At 36.8% G+C, this 23035-nt stretch overlaps 1 protein-coding gene across 1 annotated transcript in view; it reads right to left on the reverse strand.

The window, feature by feature from the left end:
* LOC122815724 (pseudouridine-metabolizing bifunctional protein C1861.05-like) overlaps nucleotides 1-23035 on the reverse strand; it is an 871888-nt gene that overhangs the window by 794897 nt on the left and 53956 nt on the right. Inside the window, exon 3 of the mRNA XM_044088476.1 lies at nucleotides 583-757. Within this exon, the coding sequence (XP_043944411.1) occupies nucleotides 583-757 (175 nt within the window). The remainder of the gene's footprint in view (nucleotides 1-582; nucleotides 758-23035) is intronic.

The raw sequence follows: 23035 nt of genomic DNA on the forward strand, positions 1-23035 counted from the left end.
CTTTTGATTTGGATGGAAGTTCAGAAATGGTGAGCTGGAGGCTGCCTGGAAGACTGTGGAGGTGTAGTGTGTGACAGCCCAGGCAGGGATAACTTGTGGATCATATTTGTCAGAATCAACCAGAGTTTACAGCTATGACTGAGGGGGCATGATCAATTCATACAGCATGGGGCTTTTAAAGCTAACCCAAAATGGGAAGGGCTAGAAGATGCTGTAATATGTTTATACAAGGCCTCCCTCTAGTGACTCTTTGGGCATTACACTATGCATATGTGTGTGTGTGTGTGTGTGTGTGTGTGTGTGTGTGTGTGTGTGTGTGTGTGTGTGTGTGTGTGTGTGTGTGTGTGTGTGTGTTTCCTTAAAAGTTTAACAAATAACTACATTAAACCCCCATAGTCTCTATCTCTATGTTGACTGAGTCAAGTGTACCTTTACAGATGCTTTTGACTGGCAAGCAATACTAACTTTAAATAAATGAGAAATCGTTTTTCATGTAGTATGCCAACAAACACATACTATGAATTGAAAATACACTGGTATAAAATGTACATAGTATGTAAAATAACTCATGGCTTTGTTTACCTGGCTGAGGGCATAAGGAAGATCTCTTCGAGATACTTTAAGGGCATCTTTGCTTTGAGAAAGATACTGAAGTTCTTCCTCTGTTAGGCCAACATGGACCCTGCCATTCAGAATTCCAATGGTAGCTGGAACGGCACCATTCTCTCTCACAATCTGCTCGACTTCATTTGCTGTTCTGAAACACAGAATTTAGATTCCTTCAGCAGAAATCATCTCAGTTTTACAGAAGCTAGTTAAAATTATGCACTAAGAATGCTAATGTAAATGGTAGCATTAGCCAATACCATTCAGGAAAGTTGCACTGGATCACTGTAGACTGTTGGGTATCTGCTGTGGTCACCATGTTTACATACAAACTGGGTTTGGGAATCCTGCGTGAGGAATGATTGGCAGCTGTAGTTATTAAAAGCAGTCAAAATACATAGATTCCAGCCAGAGTCTTTATTGTATTTAGCTGTGCACTCTTCAGATTAACTACATGGCACTTCCTGGACAACTGCCATTACTACATAAATACCAATTAAAGATTACTGAAGCTTAGAGAAGAGGGAAAATCCAACTTTCCTCTCTTTCAGGGTAGTGCAAGCCCTAAGTGGCAGTATACATGTATGGGGTGAAGGGGACACAACCCCCATTTGGGGGTGGGTGGTTAGGAAGTTTTTTTTTTTTACTATAATGTGGAATGGAATGGCACTACATCGACTGCATATATAGTTACGAACGGAAGTTAAAAAAATGAATAAATAAAAAAAAACAGATTAGGGAGGTTTTGTTTGGGAGATGTTTGAGGTAGGAATATGAATAATAAGTTAATACTGAACACCTATATCGAACCATGTTAAAACTGTTTTGACGCCTGTTACTTGGCGTCTCATTTTCGAACTTCCGTGTTCAACTATAGTACAGTCGACGTAGTGCCGTTCGACATTTTAATAGTAAACCTTTTCCCACCTGTAAATAAAGTGGTGTAAGTATCTTCTGTACTACAAAGGAATGTGACAATATGCTAGTATAACATTCTATTTCTGGCAAAATGACATTCATGAAAAAGATCATATATCTCGTGCCATAACCCCAGTTTTAAAAATGTGAACTATTCTTGTTTTCTGCTAAACTGCCTCAGTTTTTTGCTGAGGGATACAATTACTGAACTTATGCATGTCATTGCATTTTAGTATATCCACTTTAATGCTCAATGACTCAAATGTGGAAGACCCCTTTTATTTCATGTTTTCTGGAGTGGAGTCCTCAAACATCCCCCAGATCACACAGTCATGTGAAGAGTTAAACTGGAAGTACATAATGAGCTCACATGTACAACAGTTATAATTCTGCACATCCTGTTTGGGACCCTTGCTTTAGGTCGCCAAGGGGTGATCTGTGCCTGGCTTACAAGTGCAGTCTCTAAGCTGGCCTTGATGGAGATGTTACACATTTGTAAATCAACCTGCAGGAAGGCCACTCACTCTAGGAATCTTAACCTAATCTCAGATATGAACAGATCATGCTGGTGAGATAGATACATCTCCCAGAGACAGCCAATTCTCTGGAACAAGCTTCCGGTTCATAGGTTCATAGGTTAGTACTAGGCTAACTGCCCTTTCGAGACATTTTTAAGCCTAGCCAATTATCCCTTGTGAGACTCAAACCCTGTACCTTGTGTTTGCCCAACCCTCTTCAAATGCAATCTAGATCAATGGATGGGTGACCACAAATTAATTCCTGGAGTGGCGCCCATGTCCCTCCTGGACAGAGGAAGTCAGTATTAACTACTATAGACCCTTACCTCTGCAAACTTCACTCACCTAACCACTGACAATTGGGGCAACTCAGGATAAATATGGCTAGGCTTGTAAGGGCTCTAGGGCCATTAGTCTAGTAACCTTCTATGAATCTAGGATTGCTCTGCATGGACTGTTAATCATTACCATCGTATATGGGTTCTCATGTTGTTCGATACAACTGCATTTGCAGGCCTTCTCTGCTATACTGAATATAAATTTCTCCAAGCATCCCAAAAGGTGTTTTAGCCATTAACAGTGGAGATGTGCTTAAAATTACTGAAAAAAATCACTCAAGCTGCACTGAGACTAAAGAAATAGTGCAAATAAATGGAGTACTGCATTCGTCTCTTCAAACTAAAAGTATTAAGGATTGACTACAGGTTCCCTATTATATTGCCAAAGTTTAGCTTGTTGAAATGCGAAACATCGTCAGATAAACTCCGAAACGGCAAAATCCCAAATGACCACCCAAGTGAATGTTGCAGTTATGGGGAATTTGCACTTTTCCCCCGATGTAGAGCAATCTCGGAGTTAGTATATTTAGTTGGGGAGTGAGAGGCACAGCCCCCCCACATGGGGGGGGGGTGAAGTCGCCCACTTAATTAGGGTTTAAAGGTTTTTGTGGTGTCCATCAGCCAATTGAATTTTTTCCATGGGAAAAAATTCTGTTAGATGGCCATTCGCAGTTTTACTGTTTTGGAGTTTGGCTGTCGATATTTTGTATTTTGACAAGCTAAACTTTCGGCAATATAATACGGAAGCTTGACTACATTGTCACAGAAATTAATGTTATGCTCTTACTGTGAAACAAGAACTTTAATTATAGATCTTACTTCCTATTTCAGAGCTCCTGTCTATACCAAACCATGTAGTAATACACTTATGATGGATATGGATGTCATTACATACTGTAATTTACAGTCTTACAGATGTAAAAGGTAACCTTTTTCCTATTTAGCATGTGGCTTTCCTGGACATTCATTTATTAGAGAAGGTTAAAAAAAGGAAACATACTTCAACTCATGAGAAAATGAAGGACTTCTTCAGGCTGAGAGGTTCTTCATGGATTGCCTGGAAAGGGACTGCTCTTCCTAAGCCAGAGACATCTTCATTCAGCATGACTTCTATAAAAAGCACTTGGATATGACAATGTCTTGTTCTTCAGGAACAAGAAACCTTTCTTAGTGTCTAATCCCAGTGGTTTTATGAAGAAAACAAAGACAATTCAGAAGTATGTATAACCTTTCTTTCCGAATGGTCTTATTTCTTAAAGCCTTGATTTAGTAGGTGGATACTGTCCTATTCCCTAGTCCTCCCCTACTCCGTTCCATAACTCTATGGACCATTCCAAATAACATTAGAATCTTAGATCACACCTTTAAGCTTTAAGAGAGAAGTACACAATGTGTTGATGCAGAAGCTGGAAGATGCTGGCAACCCTGACGCATAGGATATAGAATATGTTTTTTTTATAATTATGCTACTTTTATTACACCACCACCACCTGTACTTAAATGTACAACTTTCATGAACACAAATCATCTTAATACACATTGGAAAGAAGCAGTGATAACACCACTTTCAAAAACAACTGATGTTGATAATTCCTGCCAATGCAAGCCTAGTTCACTTCTCTCTTGTTTTACCAACATTCTGAAATAGATGGATACAACTGCAATCTAAGAACATATTGATAATTATTAGCCTCTTTTTGACCAACTTCATGGAAGGTGGAAGTGCTACAACCACTCTAGGTCAACTAATTGATTTTTTCCTCTCTGGACAAGGAACTGCCAGCAAATTCAGTTTTTGTGTACACAGTGATGTTCTTTCACCATGTGACTCATTCTTTTCTACTTAACATCCTGGCACTGGATTTGCCTTGAGACACGCAGACTGCTCTAACAAATATTTACTGACATTGGCACTTCCAGGAAAGGATCTGTGCAACTCCTCACCAGCTCAGTCTGAAGTTCCACAAGCTTCTGTTTTAGGAAAATTACCAGTTCCAGGTTTAATAAATGTACTACTTACCTCCCATTCATAAAAAGAAAATCAAGTTATATAAAAGAGGATCTTCTCATTCTGCTTAATATTAACAAAATCCAACATTAAGAGGGATTTTAGGCCACCGACATCCCACTTTATACAAACAAAAAGTTTTAATTAACCTTGCCAAAACTACATCTATGATGTTTGAGCACCTACTAAACTAGGTAAAGTTCTTCACAGCAGGCTGGTCTTATTCAATGGATCTGAAACAGTCATGCAGGAATATTCAGTACTCTGTCCCTCACTCAGCTTACCAAGAAATTCACATTCATTTCTACACACCCAGTATTTCTAAGCAGCTGAGATTATATATGGAATGTTCAAGGCATCTATGGTCTGAACCCTGGATTGTTATTGGCAAGGAGACCTTTATGGCATAGTTAGAATCAGATCTTGTACAATTTTCAGATATCGCAGAAGTACCAAATTGTGCTTCAGGCTCCCAATTATAAATATGTGTGCCTCCCTTCAGAGACCCAGCCTCCTCCTTGAAAAAGTGTGAGAATATCTATTGTTTACCTTCCTATATACATTCTTTTTAATCACGGACATCCTTTAACAATGAAATGTAACATAATAGAAGAGTAGAACATTATTGGAGGTCTAGCCCCAACAGTGAATCTAATCTATACAGAGCATATTGCAACCTGAATGCAACCTTGTGCAGTATGTGTAAATGATAATTAAATTATACTCATTTTATTTTAACAGAGATGTTTACCATCTCTGTATTCTACAGGTATATTATGTCTATGCATTTCTACCATTTTATGACATTTAGAGTTCTTCTCCCTGGGACTCTTTCTCAAAAGGATTTTCTAATGCTTAGGCAGACTGTCTCAGAAATCAAATGCAATAAATAAATACATTTTATCTGAGACAATAAGGCACTGATGCCTCTAACATGTTATGTATTCATACCATTGGAATGAAGTACAGCTGCCTTAATTACATTCTGAGCTAGACAGTGAAGCTGTTACTGCACATGGCAACCACTTGGCTAAGATAGATGTGCTCTGAATCGGTCTAAATTCCTGATCAATTTAAATCATTTTTTTATTGTTTAAGTTCATATATCTGCAGCAGTCACCAACTAAAACACTTGAGCAATGGGATTAAATATTGTTGTTATTAGAACAAGTACATAGAAATACTAGATTTTATATTATTTGTTATATATTTGGCCTATAAAGTAGTGTTGAAGACTGAAGTGAAGTGAAGAACAGGTTGGCCCAGCATGTATATTCCCTTTTCACACCTATTGTTCTAGGTTCAACTTGAGCTACGAATGAAACACAGCATGCACAAAGTTGAGTTTGTATAAAAACAAAATTTATTACACTATTAATATATGAATATAAGTGAATAGATACATGCTGTACAACATTAACAAGGTGGCAAAAGGTCAAATAATGTTTGTAAGTTCCCCATAAAAAGGTTGTTTTATATCCATATTTTCCAGGTAGGAGGTTTTTGAAGTTAAGGTTTAGTCTCACATCTTTTTCATAAAATCCTTCTGGGTTGGAATAGTCTTTGTCCCTTGATGATCATTGGAGAAGCAGCTCTGAATTTCGGGTCCACTCTGTCAGGAATTCAGAAAACTGAAAGAATTTCTTGCAAATCTATGCTTGCTTCTCAGGCACAAGTCAGTCCAATTGTAGGCAGAATCTGAATGGTTTCCTTCTTAGTTAAACCTCCTCTTCTTCACTACAAATGGCTCTCCTTACTGAAATATTAATATGATTTATATAGAAATGTAACAAAAGGAGACACTGCCAGCCCAGCTATCTGGAATTTTGTAAATAGTTATATGTCATTTGTGAATACTAGCATGACGCAGTTGCATGTGTTACTAAATGTACTAGAACTATATGTTATGTGTATATTAAACTACTGGTAAGAAGTGTGTGTTGAACAAGGTTTGTACAGTACTGAGCTTCAAGGATGCATCCACAGTGTACCCTACTGGAATAGAACAGAAATGTATATAAACTATATACCTGTGCAAATGTATGTTTTAATAGTAGAAACTGGAACATACAGAGTTAACTTGCAAAACTTCAAGAAAATAAGTTGAAATTAAATTGTTTTACAATTGTGTTATGAAAGTTAGTTTCAATGCAGCAAGGAGACAGGATGTCTAGAACTAGGGTGCCCTCTGCATTGTTTTGTAATTGTTTATTGTTTTATGTCTTCTAGCAACTGCAGACATCTTAAGGCTAATGTACTTTTCACACAGAGATGTCAAATGTTGGACACTGGGGGTTTAGCCTGGAAACTGAATACAGGTGACAAAAAGTGATATCATCCAAGCTAACCCAGCAGTAATATTTGATATTAATTTAAGAATTCTCTCAGAGAGAGACGGGGCATTTTGTATTTTGTCTTGGACCTGGAAACATCCTCTCATCATCATCTGCACTTGCCTTGCTCTACAAGTATGTTCTTAGGGGCATAGTAACTCTAAACACTCAAATAGGAATATAGTAAAGATTAGTTTAGATGTTTTCTTTATTTATTTGAGACTGTCCTGCAGTATTGTTTTAAATATTTCCTACAATTTTGAACTCTGAAGTAACTGTGTTTGTGCACTGAGTATATTCTTGTTCTTTTATTTTTTATTATTACATATATTTAAACCTATCCTTGTGGCTGGTATTTGTGAGACATATATAAGCTCTTAGAGTACTTTCATATTTATTTGGTGACACAGTACAGGCCACTCCAATAGTCTTGCTTGGTCAGACTACCATGTGGATTAACAGTAATGTTGTTAATGTTGCACATTATGATTGGACACCCTTTGTTAAGGGCCTTATAGTAGCTGATAAGGGTGGCTGGTGGCAGCTGAAACTACTTTATAGTCTGGGCAAAAGGGAGCATAGCTAGTAAACTTGTGCCAGCCTTTCCCAGGTGTGTGTGTGTGTGTGTGTGTGTGTGTGTGTGTGTGTGTGTGTGTGTGTGTGTGTGTGTGTGTATGAGCTACTTGGGCAGGGACACAAAGCACTGGATGGACAGAGAGGGTGCTGGAGGCCTTAGTTTGGCCACTCAGCTGAGATCTCAACCCTATAGCTGTGCTAATGGGAATTCTTTTGGGGGAGCTGGAGAAAGAGGGAGAAAACAGCCCTAGACTGACTGTGGTCTCTGTGTGTTCTTAAGGGAAATTGCACTTTAGTGTGTGTGTGTGTGTGTGTGTGTGTGTGTGTGTGTGTGTGTGTGTGTGTGTGTGTGTGTATGAGCTACTTGGGCAGGGACACAAAGCACTGGTTGGACAGAGAGGGTGCTGGAGGCCTTAGTTTGGCCACTCAGCTGAGATCTCAACCCTATAGCTGTGCTAGTGGGAATTCTTTTGGGGGAGCTGGAGAAAGAGGGAGAAAACAGCCCTAGACTGACTGTGGTCTCTGTGTGTTCTTAAGGGAAATTGCACTTTAGTGTGTGTGTGTGTGTGTGTGTGTGTGTGTGTGTGTGTGTGTGTGTGTGTGTGTGTGTGTGTGTGTGTGTGTACTTGTCATCCTCCCATTGTCTATGTCCCCCACTGTTGCCAGTGGTCAGGATTGGGGCTCCTTGATTACTGGGCCAGTGTAGGGTGTCACACAATTTATTTTTATTTTATTTATTTTACTGTACGTTTGTTAATGGGGTTAGTCTGTCTGAGCTGAAGTAGCCCTTTTTCAGCGGAGGCCCGGGGAGAAAAGCTCCAGTACATTAAAATACAGTAGAGTTTACAAAAGCAATATTACATATGTTGCAGAAGTAATATTTCAATAAGATAATCAAAAAATGTTAGACCCTTAAACAAAAATTACTTGCAAGTCATGGTTTCAATGATGACAATGAGAGTAAGGATATGTTCTTACAATTTAGCAGTGATAATTCATTTTTGGCCTATGTCACTGTCAGGTGTAGGCAACAGAAGAGAATTCATAGAAAATAGGTTGGGTTAGAAGCATAAGCCTGAAGCTTAAAGGAAATGTTTGAGGATGGAGAGATGAGGAGGGATAGATGATGTTAATATTAAGAGAGTAGAAGAGGAGAAAAAAGTTTATGGTCTGATAATGGTCAGTTTGGTGATTAGGAGGTAGTTTATGGAGGGTGAGTGCTAGGGCAAAACCAGAGAGATTTCAGGGTTTCTTTAGCAGCTGGTTTGAATTGTTTAGGACGAGATAGTAATCTAGTTTGAAGGGAAAGTTCGGGCCATGCTTTGGTTGGATGATAGCTGCAGAGGTTACATCCAATGTTAGTTTTAGGTTTATAGACAAGTAGTAAATATTGGTCTGAGCTACAGAGTGACCTACTTTGGAGTGTAGTGGGTTATATAGAGGATATGTTTGGGCAATAGAGTGGTTTGTAAAGATAGAGTGTATAATCTGAAGCTGTGAGAGGAGAATGAGGTTTGGTAGCTCCAGCCAGTTTAATAGTTTAACTGAGATGCAGTGATGGGTTTTGTAAGTATGTTGTGCAGCAAATCTGGCTACCTTGTTATAGGTTGAGTCTAGTTTTGCTAAGAGTGTGTTATTAAGGTTTGTAAACATTTGGGATCCATTTAGTAGTCTGGGTAGGAGACCTTTGCTTTAGAGGTGAGGTACTTTTTGTTTTGGTATAGAAGGCCTAGTTTCTGATGAGTTTTCCTGATGCAGTTGTTGATATGTATATCGAATTTTAGTTGGTCATCTATAGTGACACCATAGAGTTTGGGTTCAGCTTCTATTGGAGTCTTATTTAGAGATAGTATAGAGGTAGTTTTAAAATGGCATAGATTTTTTTGGGAGAAAGAGCAAGAGTTTATTTTTTTAGGGTTCAAAATAAGGTGGTTATTAGAGAGCCAGGTTTCCACTGATGTGAAGGCAGCCTGAGTAGCTGAGAGGAGATGGAGGGAGAGTCTGAGAGAGTGATCACTATAGAGTCATCTGCATATTGAACAACTGATGACTGAGGGTAAGAAGTAAAGAGTAGGTGGATAAAAATATTAAACAGTAGTGGACCCAGTATAGATCCTTGGGGAACACGCATTTTTACAGGGAGGGAAGGGGAGAGTGCAGAGTCATTTCACTGATTGAAATTAATCAGTAAAATAGCTGGAAAACCAAGACACAGTAGTAGGAGAGAAATTTAGATTAGTCAGTTTAGTCAGGGGTAATGGATGTGAAACTCTGTCGAAGCCTCAAGAAAATTCATCTGTAAAAATATAGAATATAGGTCCTACAACTGACCATTGGGAAACACCACTAACAACTTTTAATCTTAGAAAAATCCCTTTAACTGTTACCTTTCATACCTCTCAGTCAATTAACTGGTCTTCCATTTGTCCCATAATTTTTCTCCAGTATCTAAACTTCCTGGGTTTACTGGTCAGTTTTCTATAAAGTCGAAAGCTTTGCTAAAATCTAACATCACATCTGCTACTAGGTTTGTTCTCTAAGTATAGAAACTTATCAAATTAATTTGAGATATCTTCATAATAAGCACATAGCATATTTACATTATTTTTCTTTATAGAGGAGTCAGGCCTACTTTTAATATATTTTCATGACCTTTTCCAGTATTGACATGAAATTAATCTATAGTTACCAAGGTGTCCCCTAGATGTCTAAGAAAGACAGAATACCAACTCCAATTCAAAAGACACCTTACCCCACACATTAGTGATGAATTAATCACATTTTCATTAGTAAGCTCTCAACTGTCTGAACATTCTAGAAGGAATGTCATCAACTTTAAAAGAACATATCTTTAGGCTTATTCATTTCTTCAATCCCATATTCAAAGTCTACCCTACCTTAACTCAAGACTGACTGATTTGCTTTTCCAAACAGGGTCAAGCTGATCTTTCATTTATAAAGAATAAAGAAAACAGTCAAATACATCACCCACCTGCATTTACCACTCCTCCCGTCCAATCCATTAACTTTTATGACTGCTTTACTTTCTTTGACTTAAAATGTCATTGCTCATTCTACTAGGTCTGCAGGTTACTTGCTTCCCATTCACTTCCTTTGTTTCATAATCATCATTTACATTTTCATATTCCTTTCTTTCCACCTCTTTTCATTTCCTGTTCACTTATCTCTTCTAATACCATTTAGCTTCCCCACTAACCCATGTTATACAATTCCTCCTTCTACCTTTTATTCCTTCTCTTATACATTACATAAATATAAAATACCCTAAATGTTTCAAAGAATAAAGTGCTACCATCTTCCAGCTCTATTCTGAAATATTGTAGTAAGAAATCTGATTTTGCTCTGGATACCGCCACTATTTTATTAATATTCATAGCCTCTATAGGAGAAAATACAGATTAACATGCCTATAATAGCATCTAAAAAAATCATTATTCTTGCTCTTGTAAATTAGACTCAAATCCCTCCTTACCAGCCTATAACTAATAGCAAATAAGCAAAGCTGAGAAGTCTGTATATTTCATGTGTTTTACTGAATGAATTTGTCTCAACGATTCTTTGTATTCTTTCAAAATTACTAATTGAATAGTGATCATAGCTGCAGCCCGAGGCCCCTGTTCAATAATGTTCCTTATTACTATTGTATAGATCGGAAGTAATACAGACTCCGCAATATTAATGGTCCTTAACATAAGCTTAACCTCCTAAGCTAACGGCAGAAAGAGAAATCCTTATTAATGATAAGTCTTAGATCTCTAACCTTATCCATATTTGCTCAAACAATACTAATGGCATATGGATAACACAATTTCCTTAATAAAGTGAATAACTTTAGATTCATTGGCATTAAATGTCATATTTTAAAACTTTGGCCAAGAATTAAGCATGCCCATCAAGTTTTAAATGGTGTATTGATTATTTACATTGGTAACAACAGTCCCAATCTTCATCTCTTCAGCAAATTCAGTATTATATATCTTACCAGCAAGAGACAAACCAAATATGAAGACAGAGAAAAGGACTGGTCACAATACTAACCCCCAGGGAACAGCCACATTACTGCTAAAGGAATAAGAATAGCAGGCACCTTAAGCCAGTTGGCTGTCCACCTCCAAATATATCCAGTTATCTTATAATTAGGCAAAAGGCTTAAGATCTCATTGTATGGAACAGTATCAAACACCTTGCCAAGATCTAGATAAACCACATCCATGGGAATCCCGAAGTCCACTGCTCCCAGACATACTAATTTATTAAAAAAGATCTATTCCATGTAAATCCATGCTGATAAACAAGTCTATGCCAGTAGATATTTTCTCTGTCAACAGGTCTTTTACTGCTTTCTTAAAACATTTGTTTTTTGTCAATAGGTCTTTTACTATTTTTTAAAACATTTGCCTAGGGTTACAGGTAATGCTTATTGGTCTGCAGTTATCAAAGGAGGTAACATGACCACCTTTTGGAACGGGGACAGCTATTGAATTCCTCAAGTTATCAATGACATAACACTTCATTGAAAGATTGCAGAAATAGATATAAATGAACATCCTGAAATGGTGTCAGCAGTCCTAGCCAAGGAAAAATCTATTGAGTCCATCTGGGCCTACAACTGTGGATAGTTTAATAACCAGCCCCACACCCATGATTTTTAGATTTCCTAGTGTAATTTCTAGACAAGATTCCTTAACTTTAAATTTGGGGTTCATACTAGAAGCACTATTAGAAAACATAGCAGCCTATAACTTTTCTACAACAATTTCAGCAATTGCTTCTACTCAGTAATCAGGCAGCCATTATTATTATATAGCAACCATTTTTAAAACTGTCTTAAGTGCTTAAAAATAAAACTATTATCCTTAGTATGAGCTGTGAGCTCCTTTTCTACTTAATACAGACACTTTCTAAAGTCACTCTAGTTCTTTGGTACCTATTATACATAATCACTTTGGGACTGTGTTTATACATCCTCCAGACAGGATTGTTTTTTCTGTTTCCAAGTTCATCTCAACTTTCTGATCACCAAGAAATTCCTAATTTATATTTTTTAGGATGAGTTAAAGGAACATGATTTTCTATGAAATCATTTGCAAAATGTTATCAGTTTTCAGAATACTGTAAATTGTTATGCTGTCTTCCTATTTCTAGTCCTTTAAAAATGTCACTTATTTTCAAGACGTTATCTCAATAATAAGTTTTCACATATTCTTGAGAACAGTCCTATTGGGAGGAAAACATATATATTGCCCGAATAAGACTCGGATGATTTGAAACATCTTTCATCTTATAGTGGGGTCATTAAGATCTTCAGCAATACAATCAAATTTATCCTCACAAATACCATTCAGCATTTTGTAAAATCCTTCCATCTCACCATTTTGATTGAGGAAGGCTGATAAAACAGGCCAATCCTTATAAATGAAAGAGTCCATTTAATTAGTGGTTAAGAATTCAAATTCCTAACCCTGTCAATTAGCATAGATAGGTAGTGTTGGCAGCGTGTGCATGCAAGTGTGTTTGTGTCTGTGCGTCTCTGTGTTTGTACACTCTCGTGCATTTGTCAGTGTATATAGATGCACAAGCGGTATTTGATGAGTGTGTTTGTGTGTGTGTGTGTGTGTGTGTGTGTGTGTGTGTGTGTGTGTGTGTGTGTGTGTGTGCGTGCACATGTACATGTGAATGGATGAGTGTGCATGAGTGTGACAATGAGAGGAGGTATTTGATGTACACAGGAGCCTATATATGTGATCTATAATGCATATGAGTATGGAGGTGTTGCTTACTTCGCAACTGCCCATAGACTAATGAGCAGTGACTGTAATATGTGGGGGAACACTAGACACCAGAAAAACATGGAATACAAGTTTAAATTATGTACAAAAGTTAACAGAATAGATTTTGCAAATGGAAAAACATATGGGAGACCATAAACACCAGGAACACTCTTGAAAATACTCTGATGAACTAAAAAGTTAACAGAACACAGGTTTTTGCAGCACAAAACATAGTAGGATTATTAAGAATATAAAACTCTAAATGTCTGCCATTGCTGAAGGACTGTAATGGTCCATGGCTTATGAGAACAATGGTCAAGTTTTCTGAATGAAGCCAGGGGGAACCCTAGATGATGCCAAAGTGCCTTTCTATACATTAGTCTACTTAAATTAATACAACGCCAGTTCTTGTATCCAAATGCATTTACTGAATAGCAAGAATGGTACTCAACACTTGTCATTACTGAATGACAGAAATCATTTGTGATTTATGAGGGACAGTGACAAATCAGGAACATTTTGTGAATTCAGGAACAAGTAAAAGGTATGGTGGTGTGTCCAAGTGAGCATGTATGTATATGTGTGTCTGTGCATAAATGAGGGGGATGCTTGGGATGCTCATGCTAAGGCACTGCATCAGCTGCCAATGGTGATTACCTTAACAGCAGAAGAAAAGAGCCTGTTAGCATTTGCAGCCGTCACCAGGCAATTCAGAGATCTGCAAATTAGCCATTAGCGTTTTTTTCTTCATTCCAGCGATGGTATTTCTGAATTGCTGCATCCCACAATTGCAGTTATATGTCCTTTTTGCTGCAGACTTACTGCTTGTAGACAGGCCTGTCTCTGAATTTTGTTTTTTTATATATATATATATATATATATATATATATATATATATATATATATATATATATATATATATTTTTTTTTTTTTTTTTTTAAATATTTTCTGTTTTACATTACCTTTATTTTTGTCTTTTATAACAATGCAATTATATTTATATTTAATGAAGAATTAAAATATATTTCCAGTAATAGTGAACTTTTTCCAGTGTTTGAAGTCTATGGATTTCTTTCTGGATTTTATAATCAATTTCATTTTCACATACCAAAATGTCTAAGTTTAAGAATTATCTGAATGTAGGAAAGGAGGTGTGCAGTTTCTTTTCTAATTACTTACTATAATCTCCCTTACTATTTCTAATAAACTACATAGGAGAGAGAACTGTGATAGAGACACATCCAGAAATTAGGGCACTGAGTAGTAATAGACGCTTTGCTAATATAAAAGTGTTAGACCACAAAGCCTGCAAAAAAAGCCACAATTTTTAACAAAAAATTGTAAAATGGGAGAATCATAAAATATATTGCCAAGCTACCTTATTGCATTAAAACTCCAGCAGCTAAGATTCTGTTTATTCAGAGCAGAATTGGAATCAAATCACCACGAAAGAATGCAATAGACTTTAATAAAACAAATGAGCTTATAGCTTTTGCATACACATTTCATCAGGTAAAGTTTTCAAACATATAAATCACATGACTGGTCTGCCTCCAACTATGACTCGAGACCAAGTCCTAAAAGTGCTATCAAAAGCTAACCAATGCAATCCATGCACGGTTAGCAAAGGCACCCTCTCATGAAAACACAAACACACATTCACACCCATGCACATGTGCTCACACACACATTCATCTTCAAACAAGCCCCTCCTATACTTTCACACTTAGAGAACCACTCACACAAATCCACAAACAAGCCCTTTCTACACTCACTGAACACTCAACCACACACACGCGCACACATCCAGACTAATGATTCCCTACTTACCATACTGTGACCATATAGGGACACACACACACACACACCCTCATCTACCCCTCCTGCAGACAGGTACATGCCATCACTGCACATACAAACACTGGCACACCCCCATGGCTCTGCTGTGCTTGGCTACACCATGAATACTTTTGATCGATAAATGGGTAACCACCATCTTTTGATAGCATTCACTTTTTCCTCCTAGAATTAAATTGTACTCAGCTGAGCAAATGGGCTCCACAAACCTTTCTGACAGAGTTCAACTGTGGCTAATTAATGTTAGCCACTCCCACACTGACATGCAGCTTTACCCATGAGACCGACCTCTGTGCTATAGTCCCTGGAAGGAGAAAACTAGTCACAATAGAGTGAGCTCTCAATCAGGAAGGCTCACTGCAGTGTTGAAACTTTCAGAGATAATGCTTCTATAGTTATCTGAGATATTTAGACAATTTGATTAACAAATTTCCAGTAAATGTTGCTTATTTTGGCATCATATGTTGGAAACGGTTAGTATAGTTTGGGTAATGATTTATTTTTAAGGACAAATTGCCCAATAGAATGAAGTAAAAAACAATTATCATCCAGGTTATGTTTGTCTATTATCTGACAATGCCTGCCACCTAGCATAGAGAATTATGTCTATGAGATGTTAAGAGTCTGCTTCCTGTAACCAAGGGGTACAGAGTTTCATTTCTTCCATCTTCATTTTCCTACCATGTGACTCTGAGCAAGTCACTCACTCAGTGCTCCCAGGTAGTGTCTAAAAGGGGCACTTGTGTCCAGTGGGCTTACCTTGTTAACAAATGTATACAAGAAAATGAAAAAAAAAAGTGGATAAATCTATCAATCTGTAAGGAATCATTCCTTTTAAATTTGTTTATGTAATTAATCAGAGCCTTCAATAAAGCCAGTAAAACATACTATGGGAAAGATTAACTGACTCTCTGTGAACATCTTAAGATGTCATTACCTGTTTATATATTTCAGATGCGGTCTCACAATCTTTGTTAATTCTGTTTCTCTTTCTTTCTCTTAGCAATTCATCACTTCATGAAGCTCAGCTCTAACTACAGTTTATTACCATTTCATTCACTTCTGAATGAAGGACAATAAGAATGGAGGTTGCTTCTTCACTAGCTGATCCAGTGCTGTTGATCGTTCATTACTACATTCTATTGATCATTGCTTTACCAGCAAACATCATCACCATCTGTGCAAATTCTGTGGGCCTCGATACTTTTATACCCTAATGTTGTGACTGTACATACATTTAACTGCTGTACACTGCCTTAATTTCATTGTCGCAAATATGTTTAATTATTGCTATGGGAGTGAAACACTACTGAAATATTTTATTCCTATCTACTTGTTCTTTCTATTTGTTGATTTTATTGCAATATTCTCTTTTATTTTTGCCTGTATGGCTTGAGCAGTGCCTGAAAAAGTTTTGTGAACCAGTGTATCTGCAGTTAATAAATAAAAATAAAGTAATTTATATATTTTGAATTTGTTGGTTTATATGTGGGCAAATTTAGTTGCTTGACATCTGTATCATGCTACTATTTAAAACCTCACATGTGTAAGACGTCTTTTCATACATCTGCAACATTTTTTCCCCGTTTAGCATACTATAAGTCATCCAGCCATTAAGCTATTAATTTAAAGGCAGATGCAATCATATACGCTTCTATGCCTGGAAAACCAATTCCACATTTATCACATGCTTCTATATGATTACAAAGGGCTGCTCTTGGGTTGTGTGAATGCCACAAGAATGGTGTACAGAATCTTACTCTTTAGTGACTGACTTTACAGATATTAAAAAAGTAGATCAAAATATAACATAATAATAATAATAATATATATAATAATAATATAAAATAACATTTTAGGGAAAATAATCACTATTATTAACATTAACCTATCAAATAAAATTACTATTTTGTTCCTTGTTGAAATTACTGCTTCAAACACTTTAATGATGTTGTAGCAATTTATTTTTATTATTCCAGGTATATCTTTTACTTTGGTAATGCCCAAATATTTGTTCCAAAGTATCTATTTTGGACTTTAAGGCTTTGCACGTAACAAGTTTTGTACTGATTAGTATGAAAATATGAATTAGTTAAACGGTCTTTGAGGCAGTAAAGGTAATACTGGCACTTCTAAATGTAATGGTTGTGTAAGCAGCTACAGGGGTCTTGAAGATGATGTCTGTTTAGTTAGAGGGAGTTTTTCATTCTCCATTATTAACTACTGCATTGTGATGTAACTACTAGGTTAAATAAGTGGGACTTGGATGCTACAGTAGGCTTATATAATTTATTGGTCAAAATCAAGTGAAATAAGAAGATGAGAAGGTTCAACTTCATTTTTAAATTTTCTTGACATAGCTGGTCTACAATCACTCAAAATCCACCTTGTCAAACTGTAATCATTTGAAATACTGGCACCCACTTTGCTTCAGCATTTTCGGACTGACTAATGTCCAAAAAATGGATTTACATATACCACATCTAAGATGGCTCTGAGGTAGGGCAATCATGTTGTTAGTATATACAAGTTTAGGGAGTACAGGGGGTTTGCCTCCCACATCAGGTGGAGGGGTACAGGGGGCTTACTTCTTGCACAAAAGAAGATTAAAGGAGAAAAGCAGTGTTTGATATTCACTCTACTTCTCTACTTCTGTATTGTTCTTGTTTTTTTTTCCTGGTATGTTGGCACTTAGTATTACAAGTGGCAACATTTCAATATAGAGCCATTCAAATACATTAATTTATCATCAGACATGGCAGCAAAACCTGAAAGTAAGCAATATTAAATGAAAAAGTATATTTAATTTTGTTTTGCCTACATGAGAGTTGATATATTCCAGTGTGTCTGTAACAGAAGAGATTTGCAGCAGAGAAATAATTTGTCTTTCAAAGAACCGGTAGTCAAGAAATAGGGCATTAATCAATGCACAAGGAGAAAATACAAAGGAAGATCAGTAAAATTAACTTAATTGCATTTAACAGAATTAATCTAGAAATGTAAGGCCATGTCCATATAATGATAAAATTGTATAAATTCAGAAAGGCAACGAAGTACATTAGTATCAGAAATGGCTAAAAAATTGGGATTGTACTGTAAATTTTGCAAGTATAGAAATGTAGATGAAAAACAAATAATTAAGAGTTCTATGTCATTTGGGGTTAGAGAAAAAGTATTATATGGATCTGAATGTAGGTTCACTGGAGAGCTTTGCAAACTCTGTAGAAACTGTAGAGCACTAGACTAGAGGAGGGGAAATGAATGGTAGGTGTGGATACAGTAATAGTGTCAAGACGGATAAATTACTTAGAAGGATCATGGGCAGCATCATAAGCAGTTGGATAATGTTCAAATCTATGAGCACAGTTAATTTTAAACAATTTCAAGTCAGTTTGTATGTACTCTGCAGGTATAGTAATTTTAAACAATTTCAAGTCAGTGTGTATGTACTCTGCAGGTATATCTGCAATAGCCTTACTCTCTCCATTAACTAAAATAATGGAAAAATGTATCCACCGACAGCTACTTTTCCACCTTCTCTCTCATAATTTACTTGCTAACTGTCAGCATGGTTTTAGACCTTACCACAGTACAACTACTGCCTTGCTATCCTTTTCTGACTGCATAAACAAAAATCGTAATAATAACTCTCTTTCCTCTGCACTATTTATTGACCTGTCAAAAGCCTTTGACATGGTCAACCATCACCTACTTATTGACATACTAACAGCCCTATCACTTGACACCCAGGCAATACTCTGGTTTAAATCCTATTTAGATAACAGACAACAAGCTGTCCTCTGGGATAATAATTTATCAGCACCCTTCCCTGTTAATATTGGAGTACCTCAAGGCTCTATATCAGGTCCCCTTCTCTTTTCTATCTTTATTAATGATCTTAAAACTAACACTCCACATGCCACCTGCATACAATATGCAGATGATTCAACTTTAATCTGTTCTGCAAATTCCATTTCCTCACTCCAGACCCTCACTCAAACAGTATTTAATAATGTTGAAAATTGATTTATGCAACATTGCCTCCTCCTGAACCCCAAAAAAACAAATTGTTGCTTTTCACTCCTACCCAAAAGTCTCCATAATGTCACGTCACAGTAACCTCTAACAATGGAACTACCATATCCTCAGACACTACAACTCGACTCTTAGGTATCACAATAGACCACTACCTTAACTATGATGATCATATTAATAATACTATAAAGTCAGTCAACAGAAAACTAGGCTCCCTTTACAGAATCAAAACCTTCCTCACACTATTGGCCAGAACTACCATTGGCCAAACCCACCTTATCTGTACCCTGTTTTATGCCTCTGCCATTTATACGAAGCTATCTAAAAACAACCTGAGCAAACTTGCAACCAGCTATATTAACATTGCCAGATTTGCCACAAGTGCCCCTTTTAGAACCCATCACTGTCACAGCCTTAACAGCTGGGATAACTGCAGAACCAACTTCATTATCAACAACTTACTATCACCCAAAAGATTTTCTACCACCCTATGAATACCCCAATTTTTTCTAGTCTGATTACTCCATACAAGAATCTGGAAACACTACACTCAGCTAATAAGCTAGTGTAATACTAGTTTCCACTACTAAATGTAATAACAAGGCTGGAGACTCACTATTCTCTAACACAGTGGGAAAAACCTGGAACCCACTTCCTAATGAACTCTCTTCTCTTTCTTCTACACTGCTCTTGAAAACATATCTCCAGGAATACCTCATAAGACACTGGCTATGCCCCTGCTCTAACCCTAACATCTCATTCGCTATCTCCCACTCTCTTCACTCATCCCCTCTATTCTGTCCTACGATGTCTATTTGGTTTTACTAAAAATGTCAACCACTACCTAAGTATTGAAGGAGACTTCCTCTCAGCTCTATTAAATGAGTGACTTACTATAGAAGTACTCACCTTCTACATAGCTAACTAAGCATAAGTACGTATGCCGTACCCGGGCCTCTGATGTAAAATAACTAATCTGGCTTATTTTTTTTTTCTTTTTCATATTATATGTTATCTTGAGTTTTTTTCTCTTGATGACTCTGTACACTTTTTTATATCTGATCTAAACTAATTTAATGTCACTTCCTGCTATTGCATATATTGTATGTTATGATACTATTGCATTTATTGTATGGTTTTATACTATTGCATATATCGGAGCTTTTCTTCCTGGGCCTCTACTGAAAATGGACATATATCCAGTTAAACTAGCCCGGTCAACAAATGTAAAAATAAATAATAAATAAATAAATAGTTTTCTTTATGTTGAGCCAAAGGAAGGCAAGTAACTTAAGAAGTTAAATCATTGTGCCAAAATTATTTTAAGTCTATATAGAATAAAGCCAAAATAAACAGCTATAAAGGCAAACACACAAAACAGGGAAACAACTAGTTGAAGCATATATACAGAAAATTAATAAGAAGGAATGTAAACATCAGGAGACAGACAATGAAAAACATATATATTTTATTTATTGATTTTAAACCGGAAGCGTTTCAGTACTTAATTATATGAACTTGAAAAGTATTAGACCATTATCTCTAATATATCATTAAGTTAAAGCTGCAAGAATAAACATGCAATAATTAAACTAACCCACAATTAAAATGTAAGATTATAGAAGGAGATGAAATATGTTTTCCAGAATCATAGCAACCTTCCTGAATAGATATCTTATGGAGCTCCTAAAGGAGGACTCCAACTTACGCCCATATCAGGGAAGGTAGCTAATGCCAATAACTGGTGCCAGATAAGAAAAAGAAATCCTTCATGAAGTCTCAGTTAGGGTCCTTGATATGCTATTAGTCCATAATTAAATGATCTGTGCTACCCAATGTCTGTGTGCCTTATTCAAAGTAAGCAGGACCCAGCAAGAATGGAGGCACAGAAGGTGTCACTGATAATGTTAAAAGAACATCTTGCCAGAGCAGGCAGCTCAGAGATCTCCTAGAAGAGGTGAAATATAATGGAATTCTGAACCTGTAGGACATGTTCCAGATCCCTAGCCAAATGCCCAAGCTACAGAGAATTGCAGTAATTAACACTGTACAAAACCAGAACATGAATTACTGTCTGAAGGTAAAATATAGCACCTAATCTAGGCTATAAGACATCTTGATAGCGGACAACCTTTCCTTCATAATAGGCTAACAACAGAGAACTATCCCCAAATCACAGACATGACCCAAATTCCAGCTGACCCCCCTCCTTCATGTCTAATCAGCAGACAGAGTAGTGGAAGTGCCAGTCAAATCACTTCATCACTAACATACTCAATGAAAGACAAATGAGGAAATGGACAGACATTAAAAACACTGGAGAAGTTGAAAGATGATGTAAGCTCTTAAAGTAGTGCTGTCTTATTTTGAAGCCTCGTGCAAAACCTGTGTGGAGACAGATGTAAGCTCTACAGGCTGGGATGAATTCTAAGCCAACAAGAGGGAAGCAAATAGAATGCTACTGCTTACAGAAATAAATCCCAACTGATGCAAAACCAGAGAATAAATCTTTCATAATTATTCAGTAAGTGAAAATTTCCACATGTATCTGTACGCAAAAATATTTAAAGTACATTACTGACCAGCCATGAAATATAGTGAGCAACATTCTCCTGCTGATGCCAGAGTTGACAAAAGTCTTGAAAACTAAAATCATAAATTTTATGGTCCTATGATTAACACTCACTGCTTAATGTTATTGAAAGATACATACTCTTAAGTGGTAATGATGACACATTGCAATCCATATCAGCAAATGTAGGCAGCCCATTTCAGGGCAAGACATTTTCTATATTTGGGGTACTAACACCATAAAGTCTGACAACAGCCCACTTTTTAGTAGCATTCAGTTCTGGAGATTTGTAAAATGTCTTGAAACACACCACAAAAAGATTATATATTTGTGGCCTCTGGTGAATGGGATGGTAGGAAGATCCACGTCCATGACGATGGCCAATTCCGAAGAGCCACAAGGATAGAGAGTGGTAAATCTTTCCTGGAAATGGGTTTTACAGGTTGTGCTTGGTGGAAATAGGAGTACTCCTCACCCTAGTATAGGAATGACACAAGACTTTGTATTGTTCAGCAGGACTATTAAATTCCTACTGATGCTACAACCTGTGATGACAAGGATGAAGAGAAAGGTTCATACTAGCCAAAAGGATAAAATGAAGCAATATGTGGATCAAAAAAGAGACATTCTTGAAAGGACAAACTGTATTGCTGAGATATGAAAGATAAATAAATATGCACTCTGTCCTGATCCTTGTCAGATGAAAACTATCAAATGTCCAGTCATTACTATATTAAAATGGTTGCACACCTTGGTGAGACACTGCGCACTTCTGAAAACATTTGAGGGAAATATGCATGCTGGACTTGAATTCACACATCTGCCCTTATGTGGTATGGAACCTGCACATAATAGTTTGAGTGAAAGCCAGGAATAACAACTGTAAGAATTATTAAAAGTCCGTTTTTAAATTGTTGTGTATGTTAGAAACATTTTTGAAAATGGCAAAGTGATTTGATTTGAAGGTGAATTTGAAAGTAATGAAATCAAAACACTTGTGAATATTTCTATAAATGTAAGTAAACATTGTTTGCATTAATCTTCATCTAATCCAAGAACAAAAAATAAAATCATACCCTGTATTATTTATGACCAAAGGAGGTTACTATGCTAATGGCTCCAGGGCCCTTACAAGCTTAGCGAAGTTCGATCCGTGTTCCCAAGGGTATCTGGTTCAAGCAGACACTAAAATCAGCACCTATTACCCCTGTCCAAGAGGGACACAGGTGGAACCCCCAGGGTGAATTTCCAGTTACCAATTTGTTACATTTCTCACACTTTGGTAGTGTTTCAAAGTTGAACTGTTTCCACTACCGCTGTTAGTATTTAGTTACATTGTATCTGCTAGCTTTATAGGACTAGAGTATCCAGATCATTTGGTTTCCACGCACTTGAGCTCTAAAACTATCATTTTTACATTAAGAGGGTTTTCTGACTGTATTCTTGTAACAAAAGTGTGCTGTAGCAAACCTGTGCTGTAG

This window comes from Protopterus annectens, chromosome 11.part0 (assembly GCF_019279795.1).
Source record: "Protopterus annectens isolate FY-2018-M chromosome 11.part0, PAN1.0, whole genome shotgun sequence".
In the NCBI taxonomy this organism is placed as follows: domain Eukaryota; kingdom Metazoa; phylum Chordata; order Ceratodontiformes; family Protopteridae; genus Protopterus; species Protopterus annectens.